This window comes from Monodelphis domestica, chromosome 8, assembly GCF_027887165.1.
Source record: "Monodelphis domestica isolate mMonDom1 chromosome 8, mMonDom1.pri, whole genome shotgun sequence".
Taxonomy (NCBI): Eukaryota; Metazoa; Chordata; class Mammalia; order Didelphimorphia; family Didelphidae; genus Monodelphis; species Monodelphis domestica.
In genome coordinates, this window is record NC_077234.1 from 198,970,432 (window position 1) to 198,998,039 (window position 27,608).

Sequence of the window (27,608 nt, forward strand, 5' to 3'; positions counted from 1 at the left end):
TGGGGGTTTAAACGTAAGAGCCCATTGTTTATGACATCCTGATCATAGAGGGGATCTAGAATGAGTACACATCCTTTATGGCATCCTGATCAGGTTACTCATCTTGAGAGGGATTTGGGGGATCATAAGTGATGTTTGAGATGTTGGGATCATAAAGGTGGCTAAATTATCTGGAGGAACCTAATGTAGTTGAGATGTAAACAAGAGGTATCCCCTCATGCTCAGCTCAGACGCTTATCTTAAGGCTAGTATAAATACATCCAAAGCTTAGAGGTAGATGATCCTATGTTTGTTCAGCTTCCTGCCCTATGTAAATGAGTGAGATAGAGAATGCGCTGCAAGGACATGATACAACCAGATATATATGATTCAGAAAAAGGGAGCATACAAACAGAAAAAAAGAAAACTAAAAACAGATTAGCACATATCTGGAAATTTTTTTTGCATGTAGATTTGGTTTGGGGATTGGACAGAGAAGGCAAAGTTACAAAAATTTACATCAACAACAGTGTAATGTTACATCAATAGAGAAAAAGCAACATCACAATTCTTTAAACCATCCTAATACAGTAGTAGAAAAGAAAATAGTTACAAAGAAATCTACAACTAAGGAACTAATTACATAGCTGATAGCCTTACACAACCAAACCAATTCACACAGGTGCTAATTGAAACAACCAAACAACATTTAGGGACAACTCAAGAGAAAAAGAAGACTAGTTTGAATGTATAAGCAGCAATATTTTACCCATTACAATTTAAAGAAGATTCAAAAAATTTTAGTTGTAAACTTGGGAAAGCGGTTGACATGAATATACAATCACACAACCAAGATATGTTAGCCCTAATACTAGACTGTATAGCAACAACAACTGAAAGCGTGGGTAGAATAAACCAAGAAACACCTTTCAATGATACTCAGTCTTCAAACAGCTTGATATTCTCCAACATTCTAAATGCAGACCCAGTGTCTCCCTTCATGCTGCAAAATGAACTGGCAGTTGTCTATGGTCCTGAACCAAGGTCTCTTACCATAGGAATGCATGATGAAGATGCAGTTGGCAGGAAACAAACAGCAAATACTTTAAGCCAAGAAGTTTCAATTAATCCAACCACATAGACAGTAGCTAATGTAGGCACAGTGTAACAGTTAAAATTAAGGGGGGCCAAACTGTGGCATATAGAAATTAGTTTCTCGCTACTAGAAGTATTATATTTTTAGAGGTTTATTAAAGATTAAGAACTTAAGAAAATACAAGTAAGAAACATGTGTCTGGGCCCAGAAAGCCCATTCAAAGACACTCACATCTTGCCAGCTAGGTCAAGAGCCACATGTGCTTGGAGGCAGAAGTAGGAAGAAGACCCAGTAGCCTTTACAGCCAGATTAAATAGAAATTTTTGACCTCACCCAGGTGGAAATCTCAGTGAGATTAGAAGGCATTCTGAAGCTAGCAAGGACTCCTGGGGATTGGAGTCCTGGATTCAAATCTCCATTTTTACAGCAGTGCACATTAACAACACAACTGGTTCAACACAGACACACATGAACCATATGTATGGATTAAAGTGGGAAAAAAGAATATAAAACTCTCGTTGATACTGGTGCTTCAAAATCTGTATTAAAGTCATATCTACCCAAGCAGTCTCTCAAACACGATCCTTTATTATTTCTGGTACTACTAGATGAAACAACTGAACAGCAGCAAGAATTAACATTGATGTATGAAATTCCCAAAAATTTGCCACAAGAAGTAATTGCTAAACACCAGAATGATGTGGGTAGAATTAAATCAGCAATACCAGTAAAAATAGAAGTTAGGGATGGCATACCTCCTAAGATATCTCAGTATAAGCTCAGTAAAGAAGCAATTCTAGGCATCACTCCTATAATCGATAGTTTGTTATAGCAGGGCATATTAAGACCAACCATTTCAGAATTTAATAGCCCAATCTTAGCCATCAAGAAGAACAAACAAAATTCTGATGGGTCATTTTCATGGAGATTGGTGGAGGATCTTAGTGCAGTCAACAACTTTTTTAAGAAGACACATACCAGAACACTGTCACCAAATTACATCATCACAGAAATACCACCCAATGCATGCTGGTACACCATGATAGACTTGAGCAATGCCTATTTTACGATCCTATTGCACCCTGACTCCCAAAACATTTGTGTATTCTCATGGGGACAAAATAATTTCTGCTGGATTCATTTAGTTAAGGGCTGTTGTGAAAGTGTGTCTATTTTTTGTCAATTACTTAAGAGAGACCTAGAGACTATTAAATCCAAGCACAGCAAACTGGTACACTATGTTGACGATCTACTTCTTGTATCACCCAATCCAAAAACGTGTTTGGAAGATTCTAAAAGACTGGAAGATTCTAAAAGGCAATATGTCATAGGGTATTCTAACATATCTAAATGCTTAACAGACTTGACAAAGAATGAGGTGAAAGAACTATTGCAATTAACAAAAGAACATCTCCACACATTGTCAAAGTCAAAACAGGCAATTCTAACAGCCCCAGCATTAGGAATACCAAATTATGACAAATAATTCCATCTGTATGTTCATGAAGCTCAGGGCATGGCTTCTGGAGTTCTAGGACAATACCTAGGACTGAATTTGAGACCTGTAGTGTATTACAGCACAATATTTGATAAGATATCACTGGGAATGGTACATTGCTTGAGGAGCATAGCTGCAGCTGCCCTCATGGTGAAAAAAGCAAATGACATAGTACTAGGATGTAAGTTACATGTACATACATTCTTCTCACCAAATTGAAAATCTTTTAAGGTCACAGAGTATGCATGCATTTATATCTGCTAGGCTATCTCATCAAAAAATCATTTTGCTAGGAAATTATAATCTGACCATACACAGATGTGCACCTTTAAACCCAGCAACTCTGATACCTGATTTGCCTTTGGGAGGAGATCCACTACATGACTGCACCCAGGTAATAGAAATGATACACAAACCAAGGGATGACCTAAAAGATAACACCTCCTAGTGATCCAGAAATTGAGTTATAAACTGATGGATCCTCATACATCTTTAGAGGACAAAGGGTCACAGGTTCAGCAGTAGTGACCAATGACAGGACACTATGGCATGCTTCACTACCTAGTCATGTCAATGCCCTATGTGCCGAATTAAATTCTCTCATGACAGTACTGGAATCGGCAAAAGGCAAATGAACAAATGTGTACACAGATTCAAATTATGCTTTTGCAACTGTACATGCTAATGCATATACATGGAAAAACAGAGGTTTTGTAACATCAGCTGGGAAGAAGATGGCATACAATGCTCTCATATCCCAATTAATAGCATCAATAGAATTGCCAAGTGAAGTAATTGTGATACATTTCAAGGTACACCCTACTGGCAAGGACAACATATCCCAGGGGAACCACAGGGCTGACATAGCAAGATATGCCGCCAGATTTGGTCCTTTCCATTTTCTGAATCTTTCTCTTGTTGAAAAGCATGATATTAAAAAAGCGTACCACAGAGATGAAATTCAGTCATTGCAAAAACACCTAGGAGCCAAATTAGTAAAAGGAATATGACTAACAGAAGGAGGAAAGCCCATACTGCCCAGAAAGTTTTATCAACATCTGTGTAATGTGATTCACTCCAAAGGTCATTACGGAGTTCAATTCATGTTAGATGAAATTGGAAGATTTTGGATAGCCCCAGGGATACAAATATGCACTTGTAATCATGGATCATCTGACTGGATAGATAGAGGCATATCCAGCTAAGAATAACAATACAGCCATAGTAGTGAAAACATTACTGAAAGAAATAATTCCTTGCTATGGCATTCCCGATGTTATTGACTTAGACAGGGGGTCTCATTTTACATCACAAATATTGGAAGAAGTATATAAGAACTTAGAGATAGCCTACATGATGTCTATAGATTACAGAGTTCGGGTCAGGTGGAGAGGATGAATAAAGAGTTAAAAAAAACCATAGGAAAACTGTGCACAAACACACCTAAAGTGGAAAGATATTCTTCCTTTAGCTATATTCCACCTTAGAACCAGACCCAGAGGAGACTTGCATATTTCCCCATTCAAAATTCTTTATGGACAAACATTGTGGCATGGATGGACAGCTAAACCATCTTACATATCCATGCTAAGAGGAGAATGCTAGCTTCATACCTATCTTGTAGAAATACAACATAGATTGAAAGAACTCAAGAATCTAGGATTATTATTAGTTCAGAGGGTACCACTAGATTTCTCACTGCACAATATCAAACCAGGTGATAAAGTGTATGTGAAGAATTTTGTCAGAGATACATCTACTGAGCCTAGATGGAATGGTCCACTCAAAGTAGTATTAACTACTCCTACATCCATCAAAGTAATAGGCAAAGATCAATGGTACCATGCCTCTCAAGTGAAACATTATGCCCATGACAATAGAACAGAAAACCTAGAAGAAAATCCAGAAGAGACTGCAAGAGAAATACTAGAATCTGAAGAAATACCAAATGTCCTAGAGATAACTGAATTTGCTCCAAAAATGAGAACAATGAGAGTGAAGAGGAAATAGAATGAAGCACTGCACACATATATACATACAAGACTCAGAATCTCAAGAAATAGCTCCATGTAACATCACAAATCTCTGCTAGATAAACAAATGAATGTTAACTCAACAACTGAAGAAAAAATTTCCATCTCCAAACCATATTATAGAAATATACTTACAATAAACTACAGAAGATATGTTATATACATATATGTAGATATACATAGTATGATACATGCACACACAAATAAATCAATCTTATGTGCATGCACATGATAATCTTACATACATGCATGATCCTATATGTTACAATCATCAGAGAACATGTGACTTCATTCAAGGTGAGACAACAGGCAAGTATGTATGCTGTACAAGGAAGTTCACCGGATTAATAGAATTACTTCAATCAACACCAAGGACAACAAAAGAAATTTAACACCAAGAACTGATGATAATAGGTTATGTAAGATTAGTTGGTAGACATGTTAACATCACATTTAGTGAATTGCATGCACATGCACATAATATATGAGGATATGTTTAACAGTCAAAATGAGAAGAGGATTCAAAAAGAAGAGTAAGTATGAATCCAACACTACATAATTAGTACATGAACACTTATACACACTGACATGTATATTTTTGGTTGCATCGTAGATAAGGTGAACCTATATGAACTTTGTAATTTACAATTGAGTTTCTGAAGGACTCATACAGGCAAGAAAAATACAAGAATTCTTGTCTGAATGACTTCTATACAGGACTCATGTGAAAATAATATGTATTTGTACATATGGAATGTTTGTACAGAAAAACAATGTACATATGTAAGATACTAATGGTCTAAAATACTAACACATAGCATAAGGAAGATTAATATATTAATAATTAACAAATAGTGAAAGATTAGATCAGGGAAATTTGGAACTAGAGATAGACTGGGGACGAATTAATATCATATTTTATGATGGGATTTTTTATTTATTTTTTGGTCAATTTCAAACATTATTCCTTGGTTACAAAAATAATTATCTATTCCTCCCTCCCCTCCCCCACCCCTCCCATAGCCGATGCACAGTTCCATTGAGTATTGCATGTGTCCTTGATAAGAACCCATTTCCATGTTGTTGGTATTTGCACTAGGATGTTCATTTAGAATCTATATCCCCAGTTGTATCCCCTTCAACCCATGTCATTAAGCAGTTGTTTTTCTTTGGTGTTTTTACTCCCACAGTTTTTCCTCTGAATGTGGATAGTGTTTTTTTCTCCTATAACCCTCCGGGTTGTTCAGGATCAATGCATTGCCACTAACGAAGAAGTCCATTACATTTGATTGTACCACAGTGTATCAATCTCTGTGTACATTGTTCTTCTGGTTCTGCTCCTTTCACTCTGCATCACTTCCTGGAGGTTGTTCCAGTCTCCATGGAATTCCCCCACTTTATTATTCCTTTTAGCACAATAATATTCCATCACCAACATATGCCATAATTTGTTCAGCCATTCCCCAATTGATGATGTGATTTTTTAAATGAAGAATTATTAATACTATAGAAGTTAGAAGAGTTTATAAGATTTCAGTTATAAATTTGTTATTGTTCATTGGGATATGAAAAAATTTAGATTGTTAGAGAGAATGTTACACTTTTGAAATTATGTTGCTATGTTGAAAATACATATGTATTTTCAGTATTTAAGTATTATAAAAAAAGTATTTAAAATACTTTCCTACCCCCCTCCCCCTTTTCTATAATCCTAATCTTAGACATAGAATTTAGGCAGATTAGGAGATATAAAATAGGTTAAGGTTTGATATTTTGGGGGGGAGGAGGAATATTTAGAATAGTATATTTTATAGGATAAATAGAATAGAATTATATATAACTAAGAAGGTAAGTACTGGACTTTGGTAACGATGTCAGGTTGAATCTGCACTACATATAAGAGGAGAGTTGTAGATGAGTGAGATACAGAATGTTCTGCAAGGACTTGATTTACAAGGAAATCTCATGCAGGAAGAAAATGGAACTTTGGCTAGCAGTGGGGGAATGGGGATAGAACCTCCAGTCAAGAAAAGCAGATGGACAGTTGAAAAGGGGTTCTTATTCCCTTCTGAACTGAAAGGGAGAAGAGAAATTTGCTGAGTTTAAACTGCTGTGATCACTCATCAATCTGAAGAACTCAGATTAGCCATCCTTCCTCAATAGTGATGGATAGAGATTTTTTTCCCTTTGGGGAAAATAAGAGACTATCCACCCAAGAAGATTTTCCATTGATATCTTCAAAAGCTGTATCTCTCTATATTAGGAAATTACACCAGCCTGACTCCCCAACATCCTCAGGGACCCAGGTCCCCAGACTTGAGCCCTCAACCCCTGAAGGGAAATTAGGTTGAAATAGAAATAGGGATTTCCTATTTTTCCCTCTTCCATAAACCTATCAATCCTGAATCACCAAACAATAAATAGACCTTATTAATTTAGAAGAACTGAACATCTCATTCTTCAGATGTACTAAGGGGATCAAGATAATATCCATCCAGGGAAGAAAACAGAAACCAGAGATTATAGGGGATTTCCTCTTTACCTTTCAGCTCTGGACATTGATCCAACCTTACCTTCTCTTGGGCAGCTCTGCCTGGGAGAGGAAGTGGTGTTTCTATTTATCTGCTCCCTCCCTCTCTTAGACATGTCAACCTTTTGTTCCTGATCCCCCGCTAGTATATCTACAAGGTGGATTCCTCATGTAATCATTGAACTGTGGTGTCTCTAGGAATTTGGGGTGCATTGGGGGACCCTGGGGGCCACCACATCTTCCCCCTTGAATTTCTAAGGGAAAGAGTGTGATGGTCAGTCTTCTACAACTTCTTCAAGGTTGACAAAGGACATAGAGCTGGCCCTTCCTCCTAAGGAGAGAGGAAGAAAAAGTGTCAGCATTTGTGGTCCAGAGGTCCAGGCTGCAGAGGTCATAAAGGTTGCAATATCATCAGGGTGGCTTCCATAACAGCTTTTATCCTAGACGCAAGCAGAGAGGTGACACTGTCATAGATACAGGGATCACATATCAGGACATCTGTGACTGTCAGGATGAGAGCAAGGAAAGGGATAAGCAGGGCATATCACCATGAAGTCCAGGAGGAGGAGCCAGAGAAGAGAGTTGGCTTAGGGTGTCTGCAATCCAAGTAGACGCCTCATGTGTGTAAAGATACCTGAGGGTCAAGGAAACAAGTTCATTCCCCAAAGTTAATGTAGGGGCAGAGACAGGAAGTGGTTAGGACCACAGACAGGGAAGACTCTTCAGGGGACTGTGGAATTCAAAGACAACTCAGTGTGTTCCCTCAGTCCAACCTATAACAGAAAAAGCAATCCTCTCATTTCAGTCAAGAAGTGCTTATCCCACATTGGATTAAATTCTCCAGTTAGAAAGAATCAACTACATCCTGTGGCAGCCTATCCATATATTAGAGAAGAATAATTGCCAAGAGTTTTCTTTGAGTTCATAGCCTTAGACTCTGTAGGCTCTCTTCATTGTTCCTAGTTCTGCTCACTGAGACCAAACAGTCTCTGCTTCTCTTCCATGCCAACCTTTCAACAAAATAAAGATCTCCATCCTCTGCCCTCTAGCCTCAAGGACCCAGAATTTTTCTATTGATTTTTAAATACCATATCCTCATGGACATAGTTGACTCTCATGATTTCCCTCCTCCAGACAATCTTCAGATTTCAAAGTCCTAATAAATCTCTTGTTCTTAAAACTCAACTCTATAGTCTAGAATTGACCTAATCTGAGTGGAGTAAAGGTGAATGGGAGGGAATAAGTCTTTTTATAATATCCATTGGGTATCAATCACTGTGCTAAGAGTGCTAACAAATATTATTGCACTTCTCAATACAAATAGCCTGTATAGTAGTTGCTTTTCCCATGCCCTTTTGACAGATAAGGAACCTGAGCCAAAGTGTGCGAAGTTTTTAAGTGATTACCTCAAGGTCACACATCAAGCATCTGGTCAATTGACAGGAACTCTGTCTATCTCAGTCTCCTCAACTGTAACATGGACATAATAGTATCAAGTAACTCCTAGGTCTCCTTTTGAAGTAGATTAATTTATTAATCAGAAAATTGCATTCCCAAGAAAACTGCATTTCCATGAGAAAGTCAGTCAGGAATCCAAAATCACATGGTTAAATGTATGTGAGGAAATAACTCCGTGCTGACAATGGACTGTACTGAACATTCTGCACTTAACACTAATGGCACATATGCTTCTGTGAGATAAGGCTTGCTTGCTTTTGCCAAGAAACCCTCTAAGGAAAAGTATGGACCCTGTATCCTGATTGTCTCTAATCCTATAAAAACTGCCTATAACCTCAGCTCAATGTGCCATGTGCAAATAATGGCTTTTATTTTTATCATTATAATTTTATTGTTTCCTTTGAGTGCCTTGCTCTTTAAACATCTTCATTCCTCTATTTCCTGATTTCCCTGTTGAATCAAATTCATTTCCATTCCCCAACACTCTTCTCTCCCTGGATCATCTCACAGTGATGAAGTGAGGTAAACTAAGTTATTGATCAGAAAAATCTGTTTTTCTCTGGGAAAGTAGAATTCAGAAATAAGCTTTCCTGTGAAGGTCAGTCAGCTCAGAATTGTTAAAAATCCATTAGAAAACAACTCCCTTAGTGCTGACAGCTGGGATAAGATGCAGGGAATGCCTTGTACCCCACACCACTGACCAATTAACTTCTAAAGATAAGGCTGCTCCCTCCATCGAGATTATGTCTCATAATGAACATTGTTTGCTTTGTATCTTGCACTCTATAAAAACTACATTGTAATTTCAGTCCGGTGCAGCTTTCACTATGAAGGTTGCCCTGGACAGTTAGGTATGTATTAATTATTAGCAAATAAATAATATTGGTTCCATTAATTGAACTTCTGTGTGTCCAGACTCACTTCATGAAGTGCCCCACTTCAGTGAAAGTCAGGATGTCTTGATTCTTTTTAAATAGCCTCCAAGTTTTCTTGGAGTTTCTAGATTGGGAGCTCCAGGACAGCCCAGACTGGTTTTGTCCTTCCTTGTATCCTCAGGGCTCAGCACAGTTCCTAGAACCTGTTTTATATGGAATCCACGTTTACTGGCTGGGCCCAGGCTTGTGTCAGACCCCAGCTCTACCAGGGTCCTCGCATTCTGGTGTCTCTCCTGGAAGGCAAATGCATGCTCTGGCCTCAGCCGTGTTTCTCTCTCTCTTTCTGGCCCTTGTTTCTCTGCAGTCAACAGTAACGGTTGGAATCAGAGCAGACTCGATCCTGAGGATGCAGAGGTTTCTCTCTAGGCTCTCATCTCCCTAACCTGAGGTGGTGAACAGGACAGACTGAGCCCCAGAGACCAGGAAAAGTCCCGGAGCTGGAGATGCAGGCAAAGCTGAGCCTTGAATGGCTCCAGGTAAGGCAGAGTCTTCACTCCTCCTCATGTGCTGCGGGTTCCTGGAGAGAAGGAAAAGCCGGAAACCAGCTGCCTGGCTGCGCTCTCCACTGAGGCTCCCTCATCTCAGCTGGGTCCTCCTCATGGCAAGGCAACGCCGTGACACCTCCCTCAGGGATTCCCTTTGCTACCCACCCCAGGCTCCTTTCCAAGTATATCCCTGGTCTCCAGTTCTCCCTCCTGGCTGCCTCCCACCGCCTGCAGACAGTTCCTTGGAGTGTGCTGGGTTCAGACTGGAGGATCTGATAGAGATGGGGGAGGAGGGAAGAGGGGGAGGGTCAGCCCGACGGGGCGGGGCGGGGAGGGGGGTGATCCAGCCCCAGGTAGTGCAAGAGGCCTCAGGGAAGCAGGGAGGGGAGATCGAAGTAAGTCCTCCCCCCTCCTCCACTAACAAAATTTTTCCCGCGGGGGCTCTGGAGAGCTAGTGTGCATACCCACCGCACCAGCCTAGGCTGTGGGGCCTGGTGATGCCGGCACATTCCGCCCCCGCCAGGTGTCTAAAACTTCGGGATGTCCTGGAGGGCTCCAGACAGGCCCCGGACCCAGGGATCCCCTTCCGAGGCCAGAATCCACGTGACTAAGAAGGCACTTTCCCTAGTCTTGGCTGTTTGGCTAAACTAGGCGGGTTAAATATTTGTGGACTGCAGGAGATGGTCTAGGCGAGAGGGGCGTGGCTAGAGATTCCCGGAGCTGCTTCTCGCTTCTGCCTGTAGCTCTTTTACCCTCTGACTGAGCCCTAGTAAGTCAGTCTCGGTCCGGGTTCTGGAGAGACTTCGGAGCCTGGTCACGCGCACATGATTTCTTTCTCCGCCCTTTTTATACAATCGTGGGGGAGGAGAAGAGAGTATCTTTGCGCGCCCCCGAACACTGTGTTATGGCCAAAAAGAGCTTTTCAGTCCGTACGCCTGAGGGCCCCGGGGCCCGGTTCTATCATCACGAAACCAAGGAGCCGGGAGTTCCCTCAACTAACTGGAGCGCCCGGGTAGGACCACGTTTCTGAACAACAGGCGAAAGGAACTGTCCGAGCAGGCCAGCAGTGGGTGGGGAGGAATGGCCGAGGAGGCGGGGACGGGAGGCGGGGCTCAGAACGGAGGCTCCGAATAGAGATGCAGGAGGAGGAACCGGGGGAGGATCATCTCAAGGGGGCAGGACCGCGCGATCCGCTCGGGAGCCATAGGCAGCGCAAAGGCCTCTGGGAAACCACCCCTCCTCCTCCTCCACTTTCGAATATTTTCCGGACTTCCCTCCTTATTCAGCTAAGCAGCCTCCATTGCACTTCCCGTGAAGAATGGTAATTACTTCATGAACTGGTGGAGGGGGGACAGCGGGAATGGGGGCGGCGATCGCCCAGAGTGGGGAGGAAGTCGATGTAGAGAAGCGGGGCTCCGGTAGGGTGACCCGGGAGGCAGAGAGCATTACTCCCTTCCCCACAGATTAGAGCCGGGAGCCCCCTCCGTTCTTGCTAAGTTTGAATTCTCCTTTTTACGAATATCTTTGGGGCCGACCAACTCCAGTCTGTGATTGTGGGCGAGTGGGGTTGGTTCCGGAAAGGACCTGTGGCAAGGAACGGAGCCTGAATGTGAATCTCCTGGGGAATCCTATGTATCCTTGCGTCTAGTCTAGTCTCTGAGAGGGATCTTCTGTGGCTCCCCGCTTCCCCTTTCGGATCTTCTTTCCAGCTAAAACGTCCTACCTGGAAGGGGTGCCCAGGGGAGCCAGTACAGGATGCAATTTTACCGCCCTCTGTAAGGACCCAGGAGTCCTGCCTCCCAGACCCCCAAACTCCTGTTTCCCTGCCCCGACTTCTTTCAGGACTGCCCCTCACCTCCCGGGCCCCCTTCCAGGCAGCAGGATCCCAGGCAGGATCCTGGGTCTGAGAACTGGGTTCAAATGGGACCCCAGACACTCCCTCCCCCATCCCTAGAACCTCTTCTGCCTGGGATTTTTAGGGCTGATCCTCAGGCACACCAGGAGGCTGGCCAAGCTGAAAAGGGCCTTGAAGTGGGCACTGTGGGTCTGGGCTGTCTCTAAGGACTTTGGACAGGCCACTTCCTGGCCTATTGGCAGCTCCCCCTTTTGTCTTGGACCCTGAGCCTAGCCTGGGCCCTGGCAGGGTTTCCTGGCTGGAGGATCTCCCCCTGGAGACTGCTGGGCCCTGCCTGGAGTGCTGGGAGGGAGCTCCAGGACCCTCCCCAGCCCCAGGGAGCCTCCAGGCAGGGGCAGAAGGGCTCCTCCTGCCGGTATTGGAGCACCTTCTGCAGCCCCCCCTCCCCTGAGAGCAGGGGTTTGGCTTTGGCCCCCTTTAGTGTCAGATCCCCCCAAATTGGCCTCCTGGCCACATGCAGGCCCTTTTCCTGGTCTTCCTCCTCCCCCTCCTCCCTGTGCCTGATTCCCCTCACCTGCCCATTCTCCTGAGATGGTTCAAACCCCATCAGAGCCCATCAGGTGGCCCATGTGGTGGCCTCAGATTCCCTCAGCTCCCCCCATGGGAGCTCTTGGGGATTCCTGACCCCAAAGTTTCCTCCTCTGCCTCCTGTTCCTGCTTCCCTCATCCTGTGGTTCAGATAAGTTTGGTAGTGAGCTCCCTGTGACTGCTGGAACCCTAACCTCCCTGTTATTGCTGTGGGAGAGTTCATCTGACTTCAATAGGCCCCATCGATTCTGGAGATGAGGATAAACCCAGGCCAGCCACCCCAGGACTGCAGGGCCCATGGCAGACAATCCAGTGTTCCTGGGAGCTCTCTGCCCCTGTTCTGGGTCACTGCCATCAACCTGGTGGGGGCCCACTCCCTCCCCCCCTCCACCGGACTATTAGGATAACCTGCTGCTGGGTCTGCCTCCCACAAGGCTCTCCCCTCTCCCACTAGAGTAGTTTTCCTACAGTGCCTCTGATGGTGTCACTCCTCTACTCCAGAAACCCCAGTGGCTCCCTATTCCTCCAGGATCATATACAAAACATTGTGTTTGGTGTTGTGAGATTTAAAATGGTTGAGGTCTTAAACTGTAGTGATTAAAATAGTGGAAGATATAAATTGTGATAGATATAAGAGAGGGTGAGTAAATTTGACTGCAGAAATATGTTTCACTACAGTGTCTTGGTTTTTAAATCAAATATAAGGTGGTTGCCAGGGAAATATTCCCAATTATTCAAATACCCAAGACAATTGGGTTTTATAGAGATTTTAATTAACAGTACAATGAGTAATCAAAGAAAGAAAGAGAGAGAGAGTAAGAAAGGAATAAGTATGAAGGGCCTTCAAGCCAATATGGCCTAGACCTGAGTCTTAAAAGAGAAAGCAGTCAGTTTTTTAGCACTCACCACAAGGTCTGACTAAACAAGGATACTAGTGACACCAGGCCAGCTTCCTTCCTCAAAGAGTCTTCCAGCCAGAGATTGTTTCAAAGGGCCTCTCTCAAGAGCCTCCAGAGCTCCTACCGCAGAGGGACAGAGCCCCTCAGAGGAACTCCTCGAGGAGCTCTCCTTCAGAATGAGATTTCCTCCAAGAGCACTTCTCCTCAAAGAGATCTATCTCCAAGGAAAGAGCCCTCAAGCATCAGTCCTCAAGGAAATGAGTCTCTCAGAATGAGATCCTCCAGAATGAGAATCAGAAATCGAGATCCCTGAATGAGATCCAAGCTCTTATTTTTAAGGGCAAAAATTTCCTCTGTCACCTCCCCTAAGTCCTTACATCTACCAATCACTGTAGATGTTTCTAAAGGACCACCCATTTTGAATTCACAGCTGAGTAGTTTTAATCTCTTTAGTAAGTCAGAAAAAAATGCTGCTGTGTTGACAAATTTCATTAAGAAAAAACCTCTGAATAAGTTATCACCCTTTTAGGTTTAAGTAGTTTACAAGTTGCCCCACCTATATGGGTACCTAGCATCCCATTGTATCAATTTTAAAAACAGGCATGTCTCAAAGAACCTCCTGTCCTTTCCATAAGCATGGGTCAAAGCACTTTCATTGTTCAGCAAGGAGTTTTCTGTCCTAAAGCAGTCTTAAGTAGGGTGGAGTAGGGATATTCCCAAGGTAAGGAGTTTTCACATTCAAGTAGAATTCTCACTATCTGCTAGGGAATTTTTTTAAGTAGAAAATTCCCCAATGGGGAAATTTCCAACATTCATAAGTCTGAGAAATTTTAAGGTTTACAGTGTTCAAAGTCCCCTTTCCAGTCTTCTTATCTATAACTCCCCAGTCAGTGATTTTGGACCCAGGAATCCTGTCCTCCTGGATTCCTTCAGCTATAGACTATGAACATCCCTCACCTTCTGTCTAAGAATTGGGGCTCAGCATCTGTTGGGAGACAGGATGGGTAAGAGGTAGGCAAATGGGTAGAAGTGACTGACCTTGAGTCCCACAGACTGGAAGTGTCTTTGGACAGATTTGAACCCTAGACCTCCTGACTCTAGTTCTAGTTCTCTCTTCACAGAGTCACCTAACTGCCCCCAAATGGAAAAGGTGTTTTTAACCCTCACCTTCCACCTTCGGATCAGTTCTAAGATGGAAGAGGGACAAGGGCTGGGCACTCAGAGTTAGGTGACTGGCCCAGGATCATGCAGCTGGGAAGTGTCTGGGGGTACATTTAGGGCCTTCCTGACTCCAGATCTGGCACTTTCTCCATGGTGTCGCCTGGATGCCTGCAGGCATTTTTGATGGCTTTCTGCAATGCCTGAAATATTTTTCCTCCTCATTTCAAAATACTGACCCCTTGGAAGTACCTATGAGTCCCAACTGAACCCTAAAACCTTTCTGCAGGAAATCCTTCCCGAGTCCCTCTTAGAGCCCCTTCATTCCTCTCCTCCTTCCCTATTTCTCCCAGACAGAGCTGGCTTTGTGTCCCTGTGTCTGCCTGTCGTCTCCCTCCCCCACTGCCCTGTGAGCTCCTGGAGGCCAAGGACTGTCCTCAGCCTTTTGGGGAATCCCCAGAGCGTAGCCTGGGGGAAGGGGGGGCAGAACAGGTGCTGGAAGGAGGGGGAGTGGCATGGCACGTTTGTGGTCCTCGAGGTGCCCTGGTAGGTGCCCCTCTCTGTCTGCCTCCTCTTGTCCCCTGAGCTCCTGCAGACCAGCCCAAGGAGCTCCCTCCTGGAGCCCATGGGAGCCCCACGATTCCTCCCATCCTCCCCTCTGGCCTCGTCTTCACCTCTAGCCCTACCCGCTTCCTGCGGTCTTCCCAGTCTCACTCTGTAGTTTCCTCTTCTGGTTCTCTGATGTGCCTCTGCTGCTGCTGCTGTTCTCTCCAGTTATTCACGCCTCCTGCTTTTCCGCTGCTCAGGGGTTCAAGAAGCACATGATCTCTCCCCTTAGGTCTCCCTTCTGAACATGCTTCAGACGCCCTTCATCAGTGGACCTGCACTGTTCTGGCCACTAGTGGGAAGCTCCCATTTGCAGGTCTTGGGAGTGACATTCAGCCAGAGGCTAAAGTGAGGCAGTTCTCCAAGGAAGGCAAGCAGGGGGTGCTTCCTGTCAATAAAGGGGTCACGGCCTGCCTCTGCTAATGCCCCAAACCCTAAGAAAGGGGATAGAGCTCTTTGTGGTCTGGGGAGCACAGAACAGACAGATCAGGAATACTTTTCATAGGGTTGAGGGTCACCCCCTGGGGATAGACAGAGCTGGGATGATCAGGGACGTTGTGACTGATTGGAATGGCCAGTTCTGAGGGCTCAGCAGTGCCCCACCCCTCCTCCTCTCCTCAGGCTAAGAAGCGGTTCTTGTTTGGGTCCAATGCGAGGTTCTGGCCCTGACTTAGGGCAGCAAACCGGACCTCTCTGAGAGCCGGGCTGGGGTGTAGAAATGCCAGACTGGACTCCCCGGGGCTCGTCTGAATCCTCCCAGGTCAGCTAATGCCCTGAAGGGAGGCTAGAAAGGTGGGGACGTGCCCAAGGGCTGGATTTTGTAGCTCACCTATGCCAGACTGGCTGAATATGGAGCCCAGGCAGCAGTCAGAGAACAAGGAATCAGGCAGCTGCTGGGCAAAAGCAGTTCATGGTAAATAGGATCCCTAAGTAAAGGACAGCAGATCAGCCCAGCCTTGTCAGAGGATGGGTCTCCCTGGGCTGCGTCCTGAGCTCCCTGGAGCAGGTTCTCTGCCTTCTCATAGATTTGGAATAGTCCAGTGTCCTTTCCATTGTGTTTGCAGGTCTGTCGGCTGAGGCCCTGTAGCCCTTGTTTCTGCCTTGTACTGTTCCATGTATCCCCCCTGCAGTCTTGGAGTTTGCAGCCTGGGCTTGGTTTCCTTCTGAAGGCAATCTCTGAATTCTTTCCAGTACAATTTCGTTTTGTGTGCACCTGAAGTTCTGCCCAATGCCTTTTTTCCCCCCAAAACAAAAGATATCCTTTTATTAGAGAAAGAGACTTCTTCAAATTCTATACTCTTTTAGATCATATTCTGAACTCCAGGTATTAATTTTGTTTTTATAATTGTAGATTTTCCTTTTTGGAGAACCATTCATCCTAGCTATTCTGTGATCCGTAGAGTTTCATTCATTCAGTTATTTATTTACAGATTCTTTCATTAATAAATTAATTTAATTAATTAATTTAGAATATTTTCCCATGGTTACATGATTCATGTTCTTTCCCTCCCCTTCCCCGTTCTCTCTCCTGTAGCTAACAATGAAACCACTGGGTTTAAATGTATCATTGATCAAAACCTCTTTCCACATTATTAATATTTGCCACCGAGTGATCATTTAAAGTCAACATTCCGAGGCATATCCCCATTGAACCATGTGATCAGGCAGTTGTTTTTCTTCTGCTTTTCTGCTCCCACAGTTCTTCCCCTGGATGTGCATAGCTTCTTCTTCATAAGGCCCTCAGGACTGTCCTGGGTCATTGCATTTCTGCTAGTAGCGAAGTCCATTACATTCGATTGTGCCACTGTGTATCTGTCTCTGTATATGATGTTCTCCTGGTTCTGCTCCTTTCACTCTGCCTTAGTTCATAGAGGTTCTCCCAGTTCACATAGAAGTCCTCCAGTTCATCATTCCTTTCAGTACAATCGTATTCCATCCCCATCAGATACAGTTTGTTCAGCCATACCCCAATGGATGGACACCTACTCATTTTCCAATTTTTTTGCCATCACAAAGAGCGTGGCTGTAAATATTTTTGTATAAATTTTTTTCGTTATTATCTCTTTGGGGTAGAAATCCAGCAGTGGTATGGCTGGATCAGAGGGCAGGCAGTCATTTAAAGCCCTTTGGACATAATTCCAAATTCCCTTCCATAATGGTTGGATCAATTCACCACTCCACCAGCAATGCCTTAGTGTCCCAATTGTGCCACATCCCCTCCAACCTTTATTACTTTCCTTTGCTGTCATATTAGCCCATCTGTTAGCTGGGAGATGGTATCTCAGAATTGTTTTGATTAGCATTTCCCTAATTATAAGAGATTTAGGACACTATTTCATGTGTTTAGTGATAGTTTTGATTTCATTATCATAAAACTGCCAGTTCATGTCCCTTGGCCACTTTTTTTTGTACAATTGATTTAGTTCCTTATAAATTTGAGAAATTAGACCATTGTCAGAGGTTTTTATTATAAAGATTCTTTCCCAATTTGTTAATTCACTTCTAATTTTGGTTGCATTGGCTTTGTTTGTGGAAAACCTTTTTAATTTAATGTAATCAAAATTGTCCACTGTACATTTTGCAATATTCTCTATCTCTTGCTTGGTCTTAAATTCTTTCCTTTCCCAAAGATCTGACAAGTATACTTTTCTATGTTCACTTAATTTACTTATAGTTTCCTTCTTTATATTCAAGTCACTCACCCATTCTGAGTTTATCTTTGTGTAGGGTGTGAGATGTTGATACAAACCCAATCTCTCCCCTTTTGTCTTCTAATTTTCCCAGTAGTTTTTGTGAAATAATGGGATTTTGTCTCAAAAGCAGGGATCTTTGGGTTTATCATAGACTGTCCCGCTGAGATCACTTACCCCAAGACTATTCCACTGTCTCTTAGCCAGTACCATCTTGTTTTGATGACCACTGCTTTATAGTATAGTTTGAGATCTGGCACTGCTAGGCCACCTTCCTTCACATTTTTTTCCATTATTTCCCTGGATATTATTGATTTTTTATTCTCCCACATAAACTTTGTAATGTTCTTTTATAATTCAGTAAAAAAAGTTTCCTGGTAGTTCGATGGATGTGGCACTAAATAAGTGAATTAATTTGGGTAGGATTGTCATTTTTATTATATTAGTTTGTCCTACACATGAGCTTAATTAATGTTTTTCAATTATTTATAATAGTTTCAATTGTGTGGGAAGTGTTTTGTCATTGTATTCACATCATTCCTGTATTTGTCTTGGCAAATAGAATCCTAAATATTTTATGTTGTCTATGGTGAATTTAAATGGAATTTCTCTTTCTAAATCTTGCTGCTGAGTTGTGTTGGAAATTATAATGGAGGAGATAAAGAAGGAGGGAATGAAGGGAGAGAGATTGAATGGAGTGTTTATTCTCCTCTGTTACAGAATAGGAGAAGTAAATCAGGTGCTGTCTTTTCAGGGAGGAGGTGACGCAGCCCAGGGAGACCCATCCTCTGACAAGGCTGGGCTGATCTGCTGTCCTGCGTCTCACATGTGCCAATGGTGGCTCTAGCTTGACCTAGGACCACCTAGAGGTCTGTCCTTTTTGTGCACATGTCTGTTGAAGGCCATATTCTCAAATAATTGAATCTTGAATTTTGCTGCAGCCCTTCCTAATCTTGTTACCCTGCATATGGTGGAGATTGTAGTTTCCAAGACCTGATTCTGTTATTCCAAGTATCCCTATTGTTATTGATCAGGAAATAACTAAATCCTATCTTCTAAAGAATGGTCTGAATAGGGTTGAGTAATTTTGAAATTCACACTAGAATCAGACACAAAAATTAAACACAGTCCCATAACATTTTATCAATAAATGGCAGGTTTCCACAGGCTTTTAAGTATGCATTAATATTATAGCAAGTGTATACATATATATATACATATGTATCTATATATATTTTTATACTACTGCAGAAAAAAATCATGTTAATTATATGTACCTTTAGCACAAGAAATGAGAAGAAAGGGGGGGAAATAAAATATTCTATCAAAATAAATGAAAAGCAATAATAAAAATAAGGGGGGGGGAATAAGGAATTCAGTGTGTTCTCGAAAAATAGAATCCACTTGTTAATGGATCATTATCTCAAAAGCATGTGATAGGAAAAAGTTAATCAGTCTCAACAGAAGATGCTCTCTTCACATGTGAGCAATGAATCCAAAAGTTATTCTCTCCAATCTTTATAAATGTTGGAGTAGTCATCAATATTTGGAATGGCCCTTCTCAGGAAGGCTGAGTTGCTTCAGTATCCTGGAAATTCTTAATATATACCTTGTCTCCTGGGTTCGGGTCATGAAGTGAAAAGTCTAGTGGTCCGACTTGTACTGCAGCTCCAGATTCATGGAGTTCACGTAGTTTGTGCTTTAATTCCTGTATATAGGAAGCAATAATCATATCTTCCCCTAAGAGTGATGTATATGCAGGGGAGAAAGGTTTCGCCTGTATAGGTGGATGTCCAAAAAGCATCTCAAATGGTGACATGTGTAGGTCTCCTGTAGGCCAGCTTCTAAGATAAAATAGGGCCAGAGGGAGAATTTCAGGCCATTTGAAATGTGTCTCAATGCATAATTTGACAATCACAGTTTTAAGTTCTCTGTTCATTCTTTCAACATAGCATTAGCTCTGGGGATGATATGGTACATAAAATTTGGGCTTTATCCCCAAGCAAGAATATATCTGGGTAAAGGATAATTTTAGCATTGTGACCAAAACTATATTAATTATTAGCCACCATGAATATCCCAAATGACAAAAAAAATTTACCCAAGTCAGTCTGGGAATTTATGGTGATTTAATTAATATAGTGGAAAGAAATTTAAGAAGGGAGAAGGAAAAGGAATATCCTGCCTGGCTTGTGCCTGGTGGGAAGGTGAAAGGCCCTAGAACATAAGGTTTTGGAGAGAAAAAGAGGAAGTAATCAGCCTGAACTCCAAGAGGGCTCAGCCAAAATGCCTGAACCTGAATTAGCTCAAGGGAAAACTCACCACCAAAACCAGACAAATGGCTGCCACCATGCCAAGATGATGGAATGCTTAGCACGCTGCCAGCCAGAGACACCTGTCTGGGGAAAAAGAAGGTGAAGAGAGGAAGGGACATGCCTTATATAGACGATTTTACCTCACTTTCCTGCGTCTCATCTGTACCAATGATAGCTTAGCTTGACTTAGGACAGCCCAGGGGTCTGTCGCTGTTTCTGGACATGACTGTTGAAAACCATTATCTCAGATACTTAATCCTTGAGTATGGTGCAGACATTCCTGACCTTGTTAAACTAAGTAGGATGGAGAAATGTAGACCCAAGACTTGATTCTGTTAGACCAAGTATCTCCATAGTTACTAATCAGGAAATAGCTAAATCAGATCTTCTAAAGTAAGGTCTGAGTAAGGTGGAGTAGTTTTAAAATTCACATCTCATTTAGGGCAGAATCAGTAAAATGACTTCCTCTATCTGAATCAATAAGTGCTTGCAGGCCAAAGTGAGGAATAATATCTTTTAAAAGCACCTCAATAACAAAAGCTGCTGTGGCTCGGGCCTCAGGAAATTCTTCTGGCCATCTGGTCAGGTGATCTACTATGACTAGACAAGATTTATAATGTCTGGCCTTTGGCATTGTTATGAAATTTATGTATAGGTTTTCAAAAGGTGTGTAAGCCAGAGGAAGCCCACCAAAAGCTTTGCCATGAAAGGTGTGTTGGTTATATGCTTGGCAGGTAGAGCAGGCTGTACACACTTTAGAAGCTATAGTAGTAATAACAGGAACTATCCATACTCTCTTAACAGAGTCAACGATGCCCTGGGTATCAAAGTGACCATTTCTATGAATATATTGGCAAATTTGGTGATAGAAACTTCTAGGTAACAGGAGTTTTCCTTCAGACAACACCCATATTCCATTAATCTGTTTTGCTTTTAATTTTTACTTTCATTTTTCCACTTCCTTTTAATTATAGGAAAGTGATCAGTGGTTGTTAATGTTAAAATTAATTCAGGCCCTTCTATGGCTACTAGCTTTGCAGCGGCATCATCCCGATCATTTCCCCTGGAGCTCTGAGGGCTCCTGATGGGATTGGGTTCAGCTGGTGCCCTAAAACTGGGACCTCCCTTGAGACTCAGATGGAAGGACCTAGCCAGGGGGCTATAGGCTTCCCCTTCTCTCTATGTTTCCCTGCCATCTGTGTTGGGCGGCCCGGAGATTGGCTCAGGTTGCTTTCAAGGTGAGTCCTTCAGAATAGCCAGCCCTGAGGCCCTTTTGCTGGCCCAGAGTTTCCCGCTGCTGCCATGGGCTCAGCACTCTGTGTTGGGGGAGATGGGTCCTGGGACCTTCCTTCTGCCTACCCCTTAGATCCTAGTGATCTAGGGTTCTGGCTTTTGGGGGGGCCATACCTTTTGGTCCAAGTCCAGGAGGAGGGTTCCCTGGGTCTGTCCTGTTCTTCAGTTTGAATTTCGGTGTCCTGGGAGCATTCAGTTTGTGATTGGTAAGGGTTTTCAGAGGTATGAACTTTGGCTGCCTCTAAGCCGCCTTCTTGACAGGAAGTATCTCTTGTTCCTAGTCTCAGAGCTAACTAGAATCCTAAAGTACTCGTAAAGGGCTAAATAAGCAAGAGAAGGGAGAGATCTCAGGGAAGGATCAGGGATGGCTCTGGTCAGAGCCCAATTCCAAAATCCCTCATAAGGATTTGTGATATCGAAATCACTTTAAAAGACTGATATATATTAATTTAAGGTCGCCAAGGAATTCAGCTATGTAATTCCTAAATGAAAACTCAAGTCAGCCGTCAACCTTTTATGGGGTTTTTAATTACAAACAGGAGGAAGAAAGGTATTGGGGGGGGGGGAGAAGGGAATAGGGCTTAAATACCCCCTCTGTTTAGGCTGGGCCAAAGGCCCAAGCCCTTAGATAGCTGAGGCAAAGAAAAGAGATCAGTCCCTATCACTCACGTGACCAAAATGGAGAAACAGTCCCAGGGGCCTCCACCTCCAGCCTCCTTCAGAGCAAGCCCTCCTCTCAGACCTCTCCAGGAGCTCTCCCTCCAGGACCTCTCTCCTCTCAGACTCCTTCAGAGCAAAACTTCTCAGAGCAAAACCTCTCCCTTTGCACATGTCTGTTGAAGGTCATATTCTCAAATAATTAAATCTTTATCTTTGCTGCAGCCCTTCCTAAATCCTGTTACTCTGAGTAGGGTGGAGATTGGAAGTTCCAAGACCTGGTTCTGTCATTCCAAGTATCTCTATTGTATCAATTCTAAAATCAATCATGACTCAAAGAACTTCCTGTTCTATGCTTAAGCATAGGTCAAAGTCCTTTCCATTGTTTAGCAAAAGGTTTCTGTCCTAAAGTAGTCTTAAGTAGGGAGGAGAAGGATCCTCCCATGCCAAGGGGTTTCACATTCCAATAGAGTTCTTACTATCAGTAGGAAATTTTTTCCAAGTATGAAATTTCCCAATGATGAAATTTCCAACATTCGTAAGTCTAAGAAATTTTAAGGTTTACAGATTCCAGTAGTTGACGTTGAGGAGACTTAGTGGAGATATTTCAGGGTCTCGGAAGGGAAAACAAATGCCAAATGGATGGGTTCTTTCTCACCTTTCAGGAGATCCACCTTCCTCCTCCACCTTCCTGGCAGGAAGTTGTCCTGTCAGTTGAGTTCAGAGTTCTCTCCTCCCTCAGAACTCTCAACATTCTTTTTGCTTCATCGCTGATCTCTCCATGAGCCTGGTTTCTCTTCTAAATGCAGGATCTCTCTTCTCTTACTTTACAAAATATATAGAAGTGCTGATGATTTCTGTGGGTTTATTTTGTATCCTGCAACTTTGCTAAAGTTGTTTATTATTTCCACTAGTTGATTCTCTACGATTGTTTAAGTAGACCATCATATCATCTGCAAAGTGATAGTTTAGTCTCCTCATTACCTGCTATAATCCCTTCAATTTATTTTTCTTCTCTAATTGCTAGTGCTAGCGTTTATAGTACAATGTTAAATAATAGAGGTGATAATGGGCATCCTTGTTTGGGTTCTTTGAATGTTTGATAGAATTCATTTGTGAATCCATCTGGCCCTGGGGATTTTTTCTTAGGGAGTTCATTGATGGCTTGTTTCTTTTTCTGAAATGGGATTGTTTAGGTATTTAATTTCCTCTTTTCTTATCTAGGCAATTTGTATTTTTGTAAATATTTACCCATTTCACTTAGATTGTCATATTTATTGTCATCTAATTGGGCAAAATAGTTTTTAATTAATTACCTTAATTTCTTCTTCATTAGATGTGAGGTTGTCCTTTTCATCTTCGATACTGTTAATTTGATTTTTTTTCTTTCCTTTTTAAAATTAGATTAACCAGTACTTTATCTATATTATTTCTTTTTCAAAGTACCAGCTCCTAGTCTTATTCATTAATTCAATAGTCCTTTTAGTTTAAATTTTATTAATTTCCCCTTTGGTTTTTAGGATTTCTAATTTAGTTTTTATCTGGGGATTTTTAATTTGTTCTCTTTCTAGTTTTTAATTGTATGCCCATTGAACTCCCACAGATTTTGACATATTATTTCCTGATTGTCATTCTCTTCAATGAAATCATTAATTGTTTCTGTGATTTGTTCTTTAAACATCCCAGTTTGAAGATTCATTATTTAATTTCCAATTGATTTTTTATTTGACTCTCAATGTAACCTTACTACTTACAATCTTTATTGCATTATGCTCTTTCAAAGTTGCATTTATTATTTCTCCCTTTTTTTGCATTTGTTTGCAATGTTTTTATGCCCTAGTTACATGGTCAGTCTTTGTGAATGTACCATGTGGTGCTGAAAAGAAGGTATATTCGTTTTTGTCCCTATTTATTTTTCTCCATATATCTATTAACTCTAATTTTTCTAAGAATTCATTCACATTGCTTACCTCTTCCTTATTTATTTTTTGGTTTGATTTTTCTAGATATGATAGAGGAAAGCTCAGGTCTCCTACTAGTATAGTTTTACTATCTATTTCCTCCTTAAGTGCCAATTGTTTCTCCTTTAAAAATCTGAATGCTATACAATTTTTTGCATACATGTTGAGTACTGCTATTTCTTCATCATCATCAGGATGACCTTTCCTATCTTTTTATTTTGTGTTTTTTTTTAAACCCTTACCTCCCATCTTAGAATCAATACTGAATATTGATTCCAATGTGGAAGAGTGGTAAGGGAGAGTGTAAAGATTAAAATTTAGGGGAGATGGGGAGACTGAGGCAGGTAGAAATTAGTTTCTCTCTGCAAGGAGTATTATATTTTTTTAGAGGTTTATTAAAGGCTAAATATTAAAGAATATACAAGTAAGAAACATGTGTCTAGGCCAGAGGCCTAGACAAAATAACCTCACATCACGCAAGAGACGAGCCTGCTTCAAAACGGAAGTCCAAAAAGAGCCAAGAGAGCCCCTCAAAAGCCTTTGAATAAGCTTAAATACCTTCTCGATCTCGGCCCAGGTGAGATTACAAGACATTCTGGGGAAGTGGAGCAAAGGCTCATGGGGATTGTAGTCCTGTATTCGAGTCTATTTTTTACATCCCCCCCTTTGATCGTTTGCAAAAAAATTAATTTTTTTCCAAAGGATCATGAAAACATAATCAACTTAAAGATTATAATAATTTGAGGATAAGAGAAAGAAAAGAATAAAACCAATAATTACTGGACGCATTGACAGAAAGCCAGTTAGGGGGCAGTCCCCTTTGGCATGAAAGTATGCATGTAAATAAATGTTCATTAACCACACCCAAAGTTCATTTTTGTGCATTTCGTGGTCTGGAGGCTTCTTCATGATGGCTTCTCCAACAGTTCAGTTTCTGGGGAAGTAGCATCTTCTTTACCTAAAAGTCTTCTCAAAAGGAATTTAAACTTTGCAATTTAAATAATGATATATTTTTTTACATTCCCCCCATTAAGAGGGTGATATAAAAAAAAGGGGGATCACTTAGGGATGCATAGCTGAGGTATGAGGTATATGAATCAATTGGCAAGAGATATTAAAAAGACATCAGAAAAATCAAAAGGAAAGAAAAATTTCTGGATGAAAATATAGACTATCAAAGTCTTATGTGTAAAAATTTCAAGTAGAAGAAAAATAAATCTATAACAGGTCCTTCAATCAGGGCCCAATCAAAATGATCTAAGTAATGATGCATTTACCCAGTCAGTGCCAGGACTACAGAAAGGTACCACACTATGAGAGGCAGAAAAGAAAGGGACCAGATTATAGAAGCCAAGTAGGAGCCAAGGTTTCAGGGATACTGGTCTGTGAGTATCTTCAGGGTGAGTGTGGATACAAGGAAAGCCTATGTCTTAACACATGTTAAACATAGTAACCTTGAGTCTTCACACTAGGTTCAAGACCTTTGTATTGGCCTAGAAGTGCATCAATCCATCCTAGATTGGCCTTTCTTTGGCTCTGTGCAATGAATGGCTCTTGTGTGTATATGTTCTCCTGGAATCAGACAGAATCATTAAGCAAAGTCCCATAATTTATTTAAATAATTAATGGCATCATTTTTATAGTCACAAGCTTTTTGGGCATGCTGACAAATGTATCTTACACTTGTAATACTGAAAAATCAAAAGGTTAAAGAAAATCTTAATGCTGGTGACATGTGCTTCAAATATAAAAAGGAGAGAAAAAATAATAAAAAAACTGGAAAAGTATATTGCATATGCAAGAAAAATATAATAATAAAAGAGCTTTAAAAAATTCAAAAATATAGCTTATAACCATTGACAATCTGTGTCAGCTAAGAAAATATAAAATGCAAGGCTTTCTCACCAAAAAATGAGATCCATTTCCTCTTTGTATCTGGCCATGATCACTGTGAGTAGAAGGCAAATGAATTGAACAAGGTTAACAATTTTTCATCTTTAAAAATACAGTAGTACAAATATGTAGATATCAAAATCCCCAAAATTCTCAATAGCCCAATTAATTACAATAGCAAACAAACACACTTTCATATTTCACATAAGTTGCTGTATGACATTTTTAAAACCTATGAATTGATGGACATTTGTCACAATTTTTACAAACATAGCAATCCTTCAACCTTGGTATTTAAACATATTTTTTAAAACAAAGTAAAACTCATCTTGGGTTTAGAACATAATCAAGAAATCTATATATCATTCTGGTAGAAGTAAAGTAGTGAGCTGAAGAGCATAAATAAAGGGGTGCTCCTTTTTCTTAGAGGCTTATAGGGATACAAATGCCCTGAGATTAACTGCCCAACTTCCATTCACATGTGGGAAGGTTGGGGGTTATAAAATACATTTCACTTCAGCTACTGTAATGGGCCTTACCTCGTGGTAGAGGCAGGTAAAAGGGGGACAAATACCAAAAGCATGTCTAGAATCCATATAAATTGTTGCCTTTTTATCCTTGGCAATTATACAGGTGTCTTTCAGAGCTATGAGTTCTGCTCCTTGAGCGCTAATATTACAGGGCAGTGAAGCTGACCACTCAGTGCCAAATTCTGTGACTATAACAGCTCCAGTGTAGCGTGTGCCATTCCTCATAAAAGAGGAACCCTCAGTAAATAAGTCGTGATCTGAATTGTATAAGGGAGTGTCCAAGAAATTATCTCGAGGCTTTTCTGCCATGGACACTAGTGTTTTACAACTGTGTAATGGTTCTCCTGAAGTAGGTAAATCTGGAAGCAAGGTGGCAGGGTTAAGGGTTGTACAGTGTTTCAGTGTAATGTTTTCTTTGCTGTTCAACAATGTTATTTCATACCTTGTAATTCGCTGATCTGAGAATGCCTATGTTCTATGCCTTAACAACAATACTTCTACCTCATGTGGGAACATAATTGTTAATGGGCATCCCAAAACTAGATCACCAGTTTTTGTTGCAAGTAAGGCTGTAGCAACTACTCCTCTAAGACATAGTGGTGCTCCTGATGCTACTGGGTCCAGTAGGGCAGAATAATAAGCAATTGGGTGCTGAGAAGGCCCCAAAGTCTGAGTTAAAACACCTGAAGCTACCCCTCTTCTCTCATATACTTACAAAGTAAATGGCTTGTTGTAATCTGGGATGCCTAGAGCAGGGGCATATAGAATAGCTGTCAGGTGTTCTGGCTTTGATTTAATTGGTTCATGGACTGAATCCCTTGTTAGTGCTTATAAGAGGTTTAGTAATTTCTCCATAGCAAGGAATCCATTGTCTCTAAAACCATGTTGCTCCTAAAATTCTTCTCAACTGTTTCTTAGTTGTAAGAGCACTTAAATTTTGAATATTTTTTAATTTGGGAAAAAGAGAGCGGGTATCTGCAGTCAGGATGAACCCCAAATATTCTCCTTTAGGGAGACACTGCTAAACTTTATTCTTCGAGATTTTATGCCCTCTTTTGTGTAGTTCCAAAAGAAGGTGTTTACTATCTTCCTGACATGCTTCTGCATCTGTTGAAGCTAAGAGTAGATCATTTACGTATTTGATTAATT

The 27,608-nt window shown here is 41.5% G+C and overlaps 1 protein-coding gene across 2 annotated transcripts in view; it reads left to right on the top strand.

The window, feature by feature from the left end:
• Positions 1-5,535: 5,535 nt before the first annotated feature.
• The window catches only part of LOC100618202 (zinc finger protein OZF-like), a 45,281-nt gene continuing 23,208 nt past the window's right edge, over positions 5,536-27,608 (top strand). The window contains exon 1 of one of the 2 annotated variants that reach the window (XM_056807531.1): positions 5,536-11,026. In XM_056807531.1, the coding sequence (XP_056663509.1) occupies positions 10,919-11,026 (108 nt within the window). In that variant the 5' untranslated portion in view covers positions 5,536-10,918. Of the gene's footprint in view, positions 11,027-11,184; positions 11,336-27,608 lie in introns of those variants that run through there. The other variant, XM_056807532.1, reaches the window with a different exon arrangement.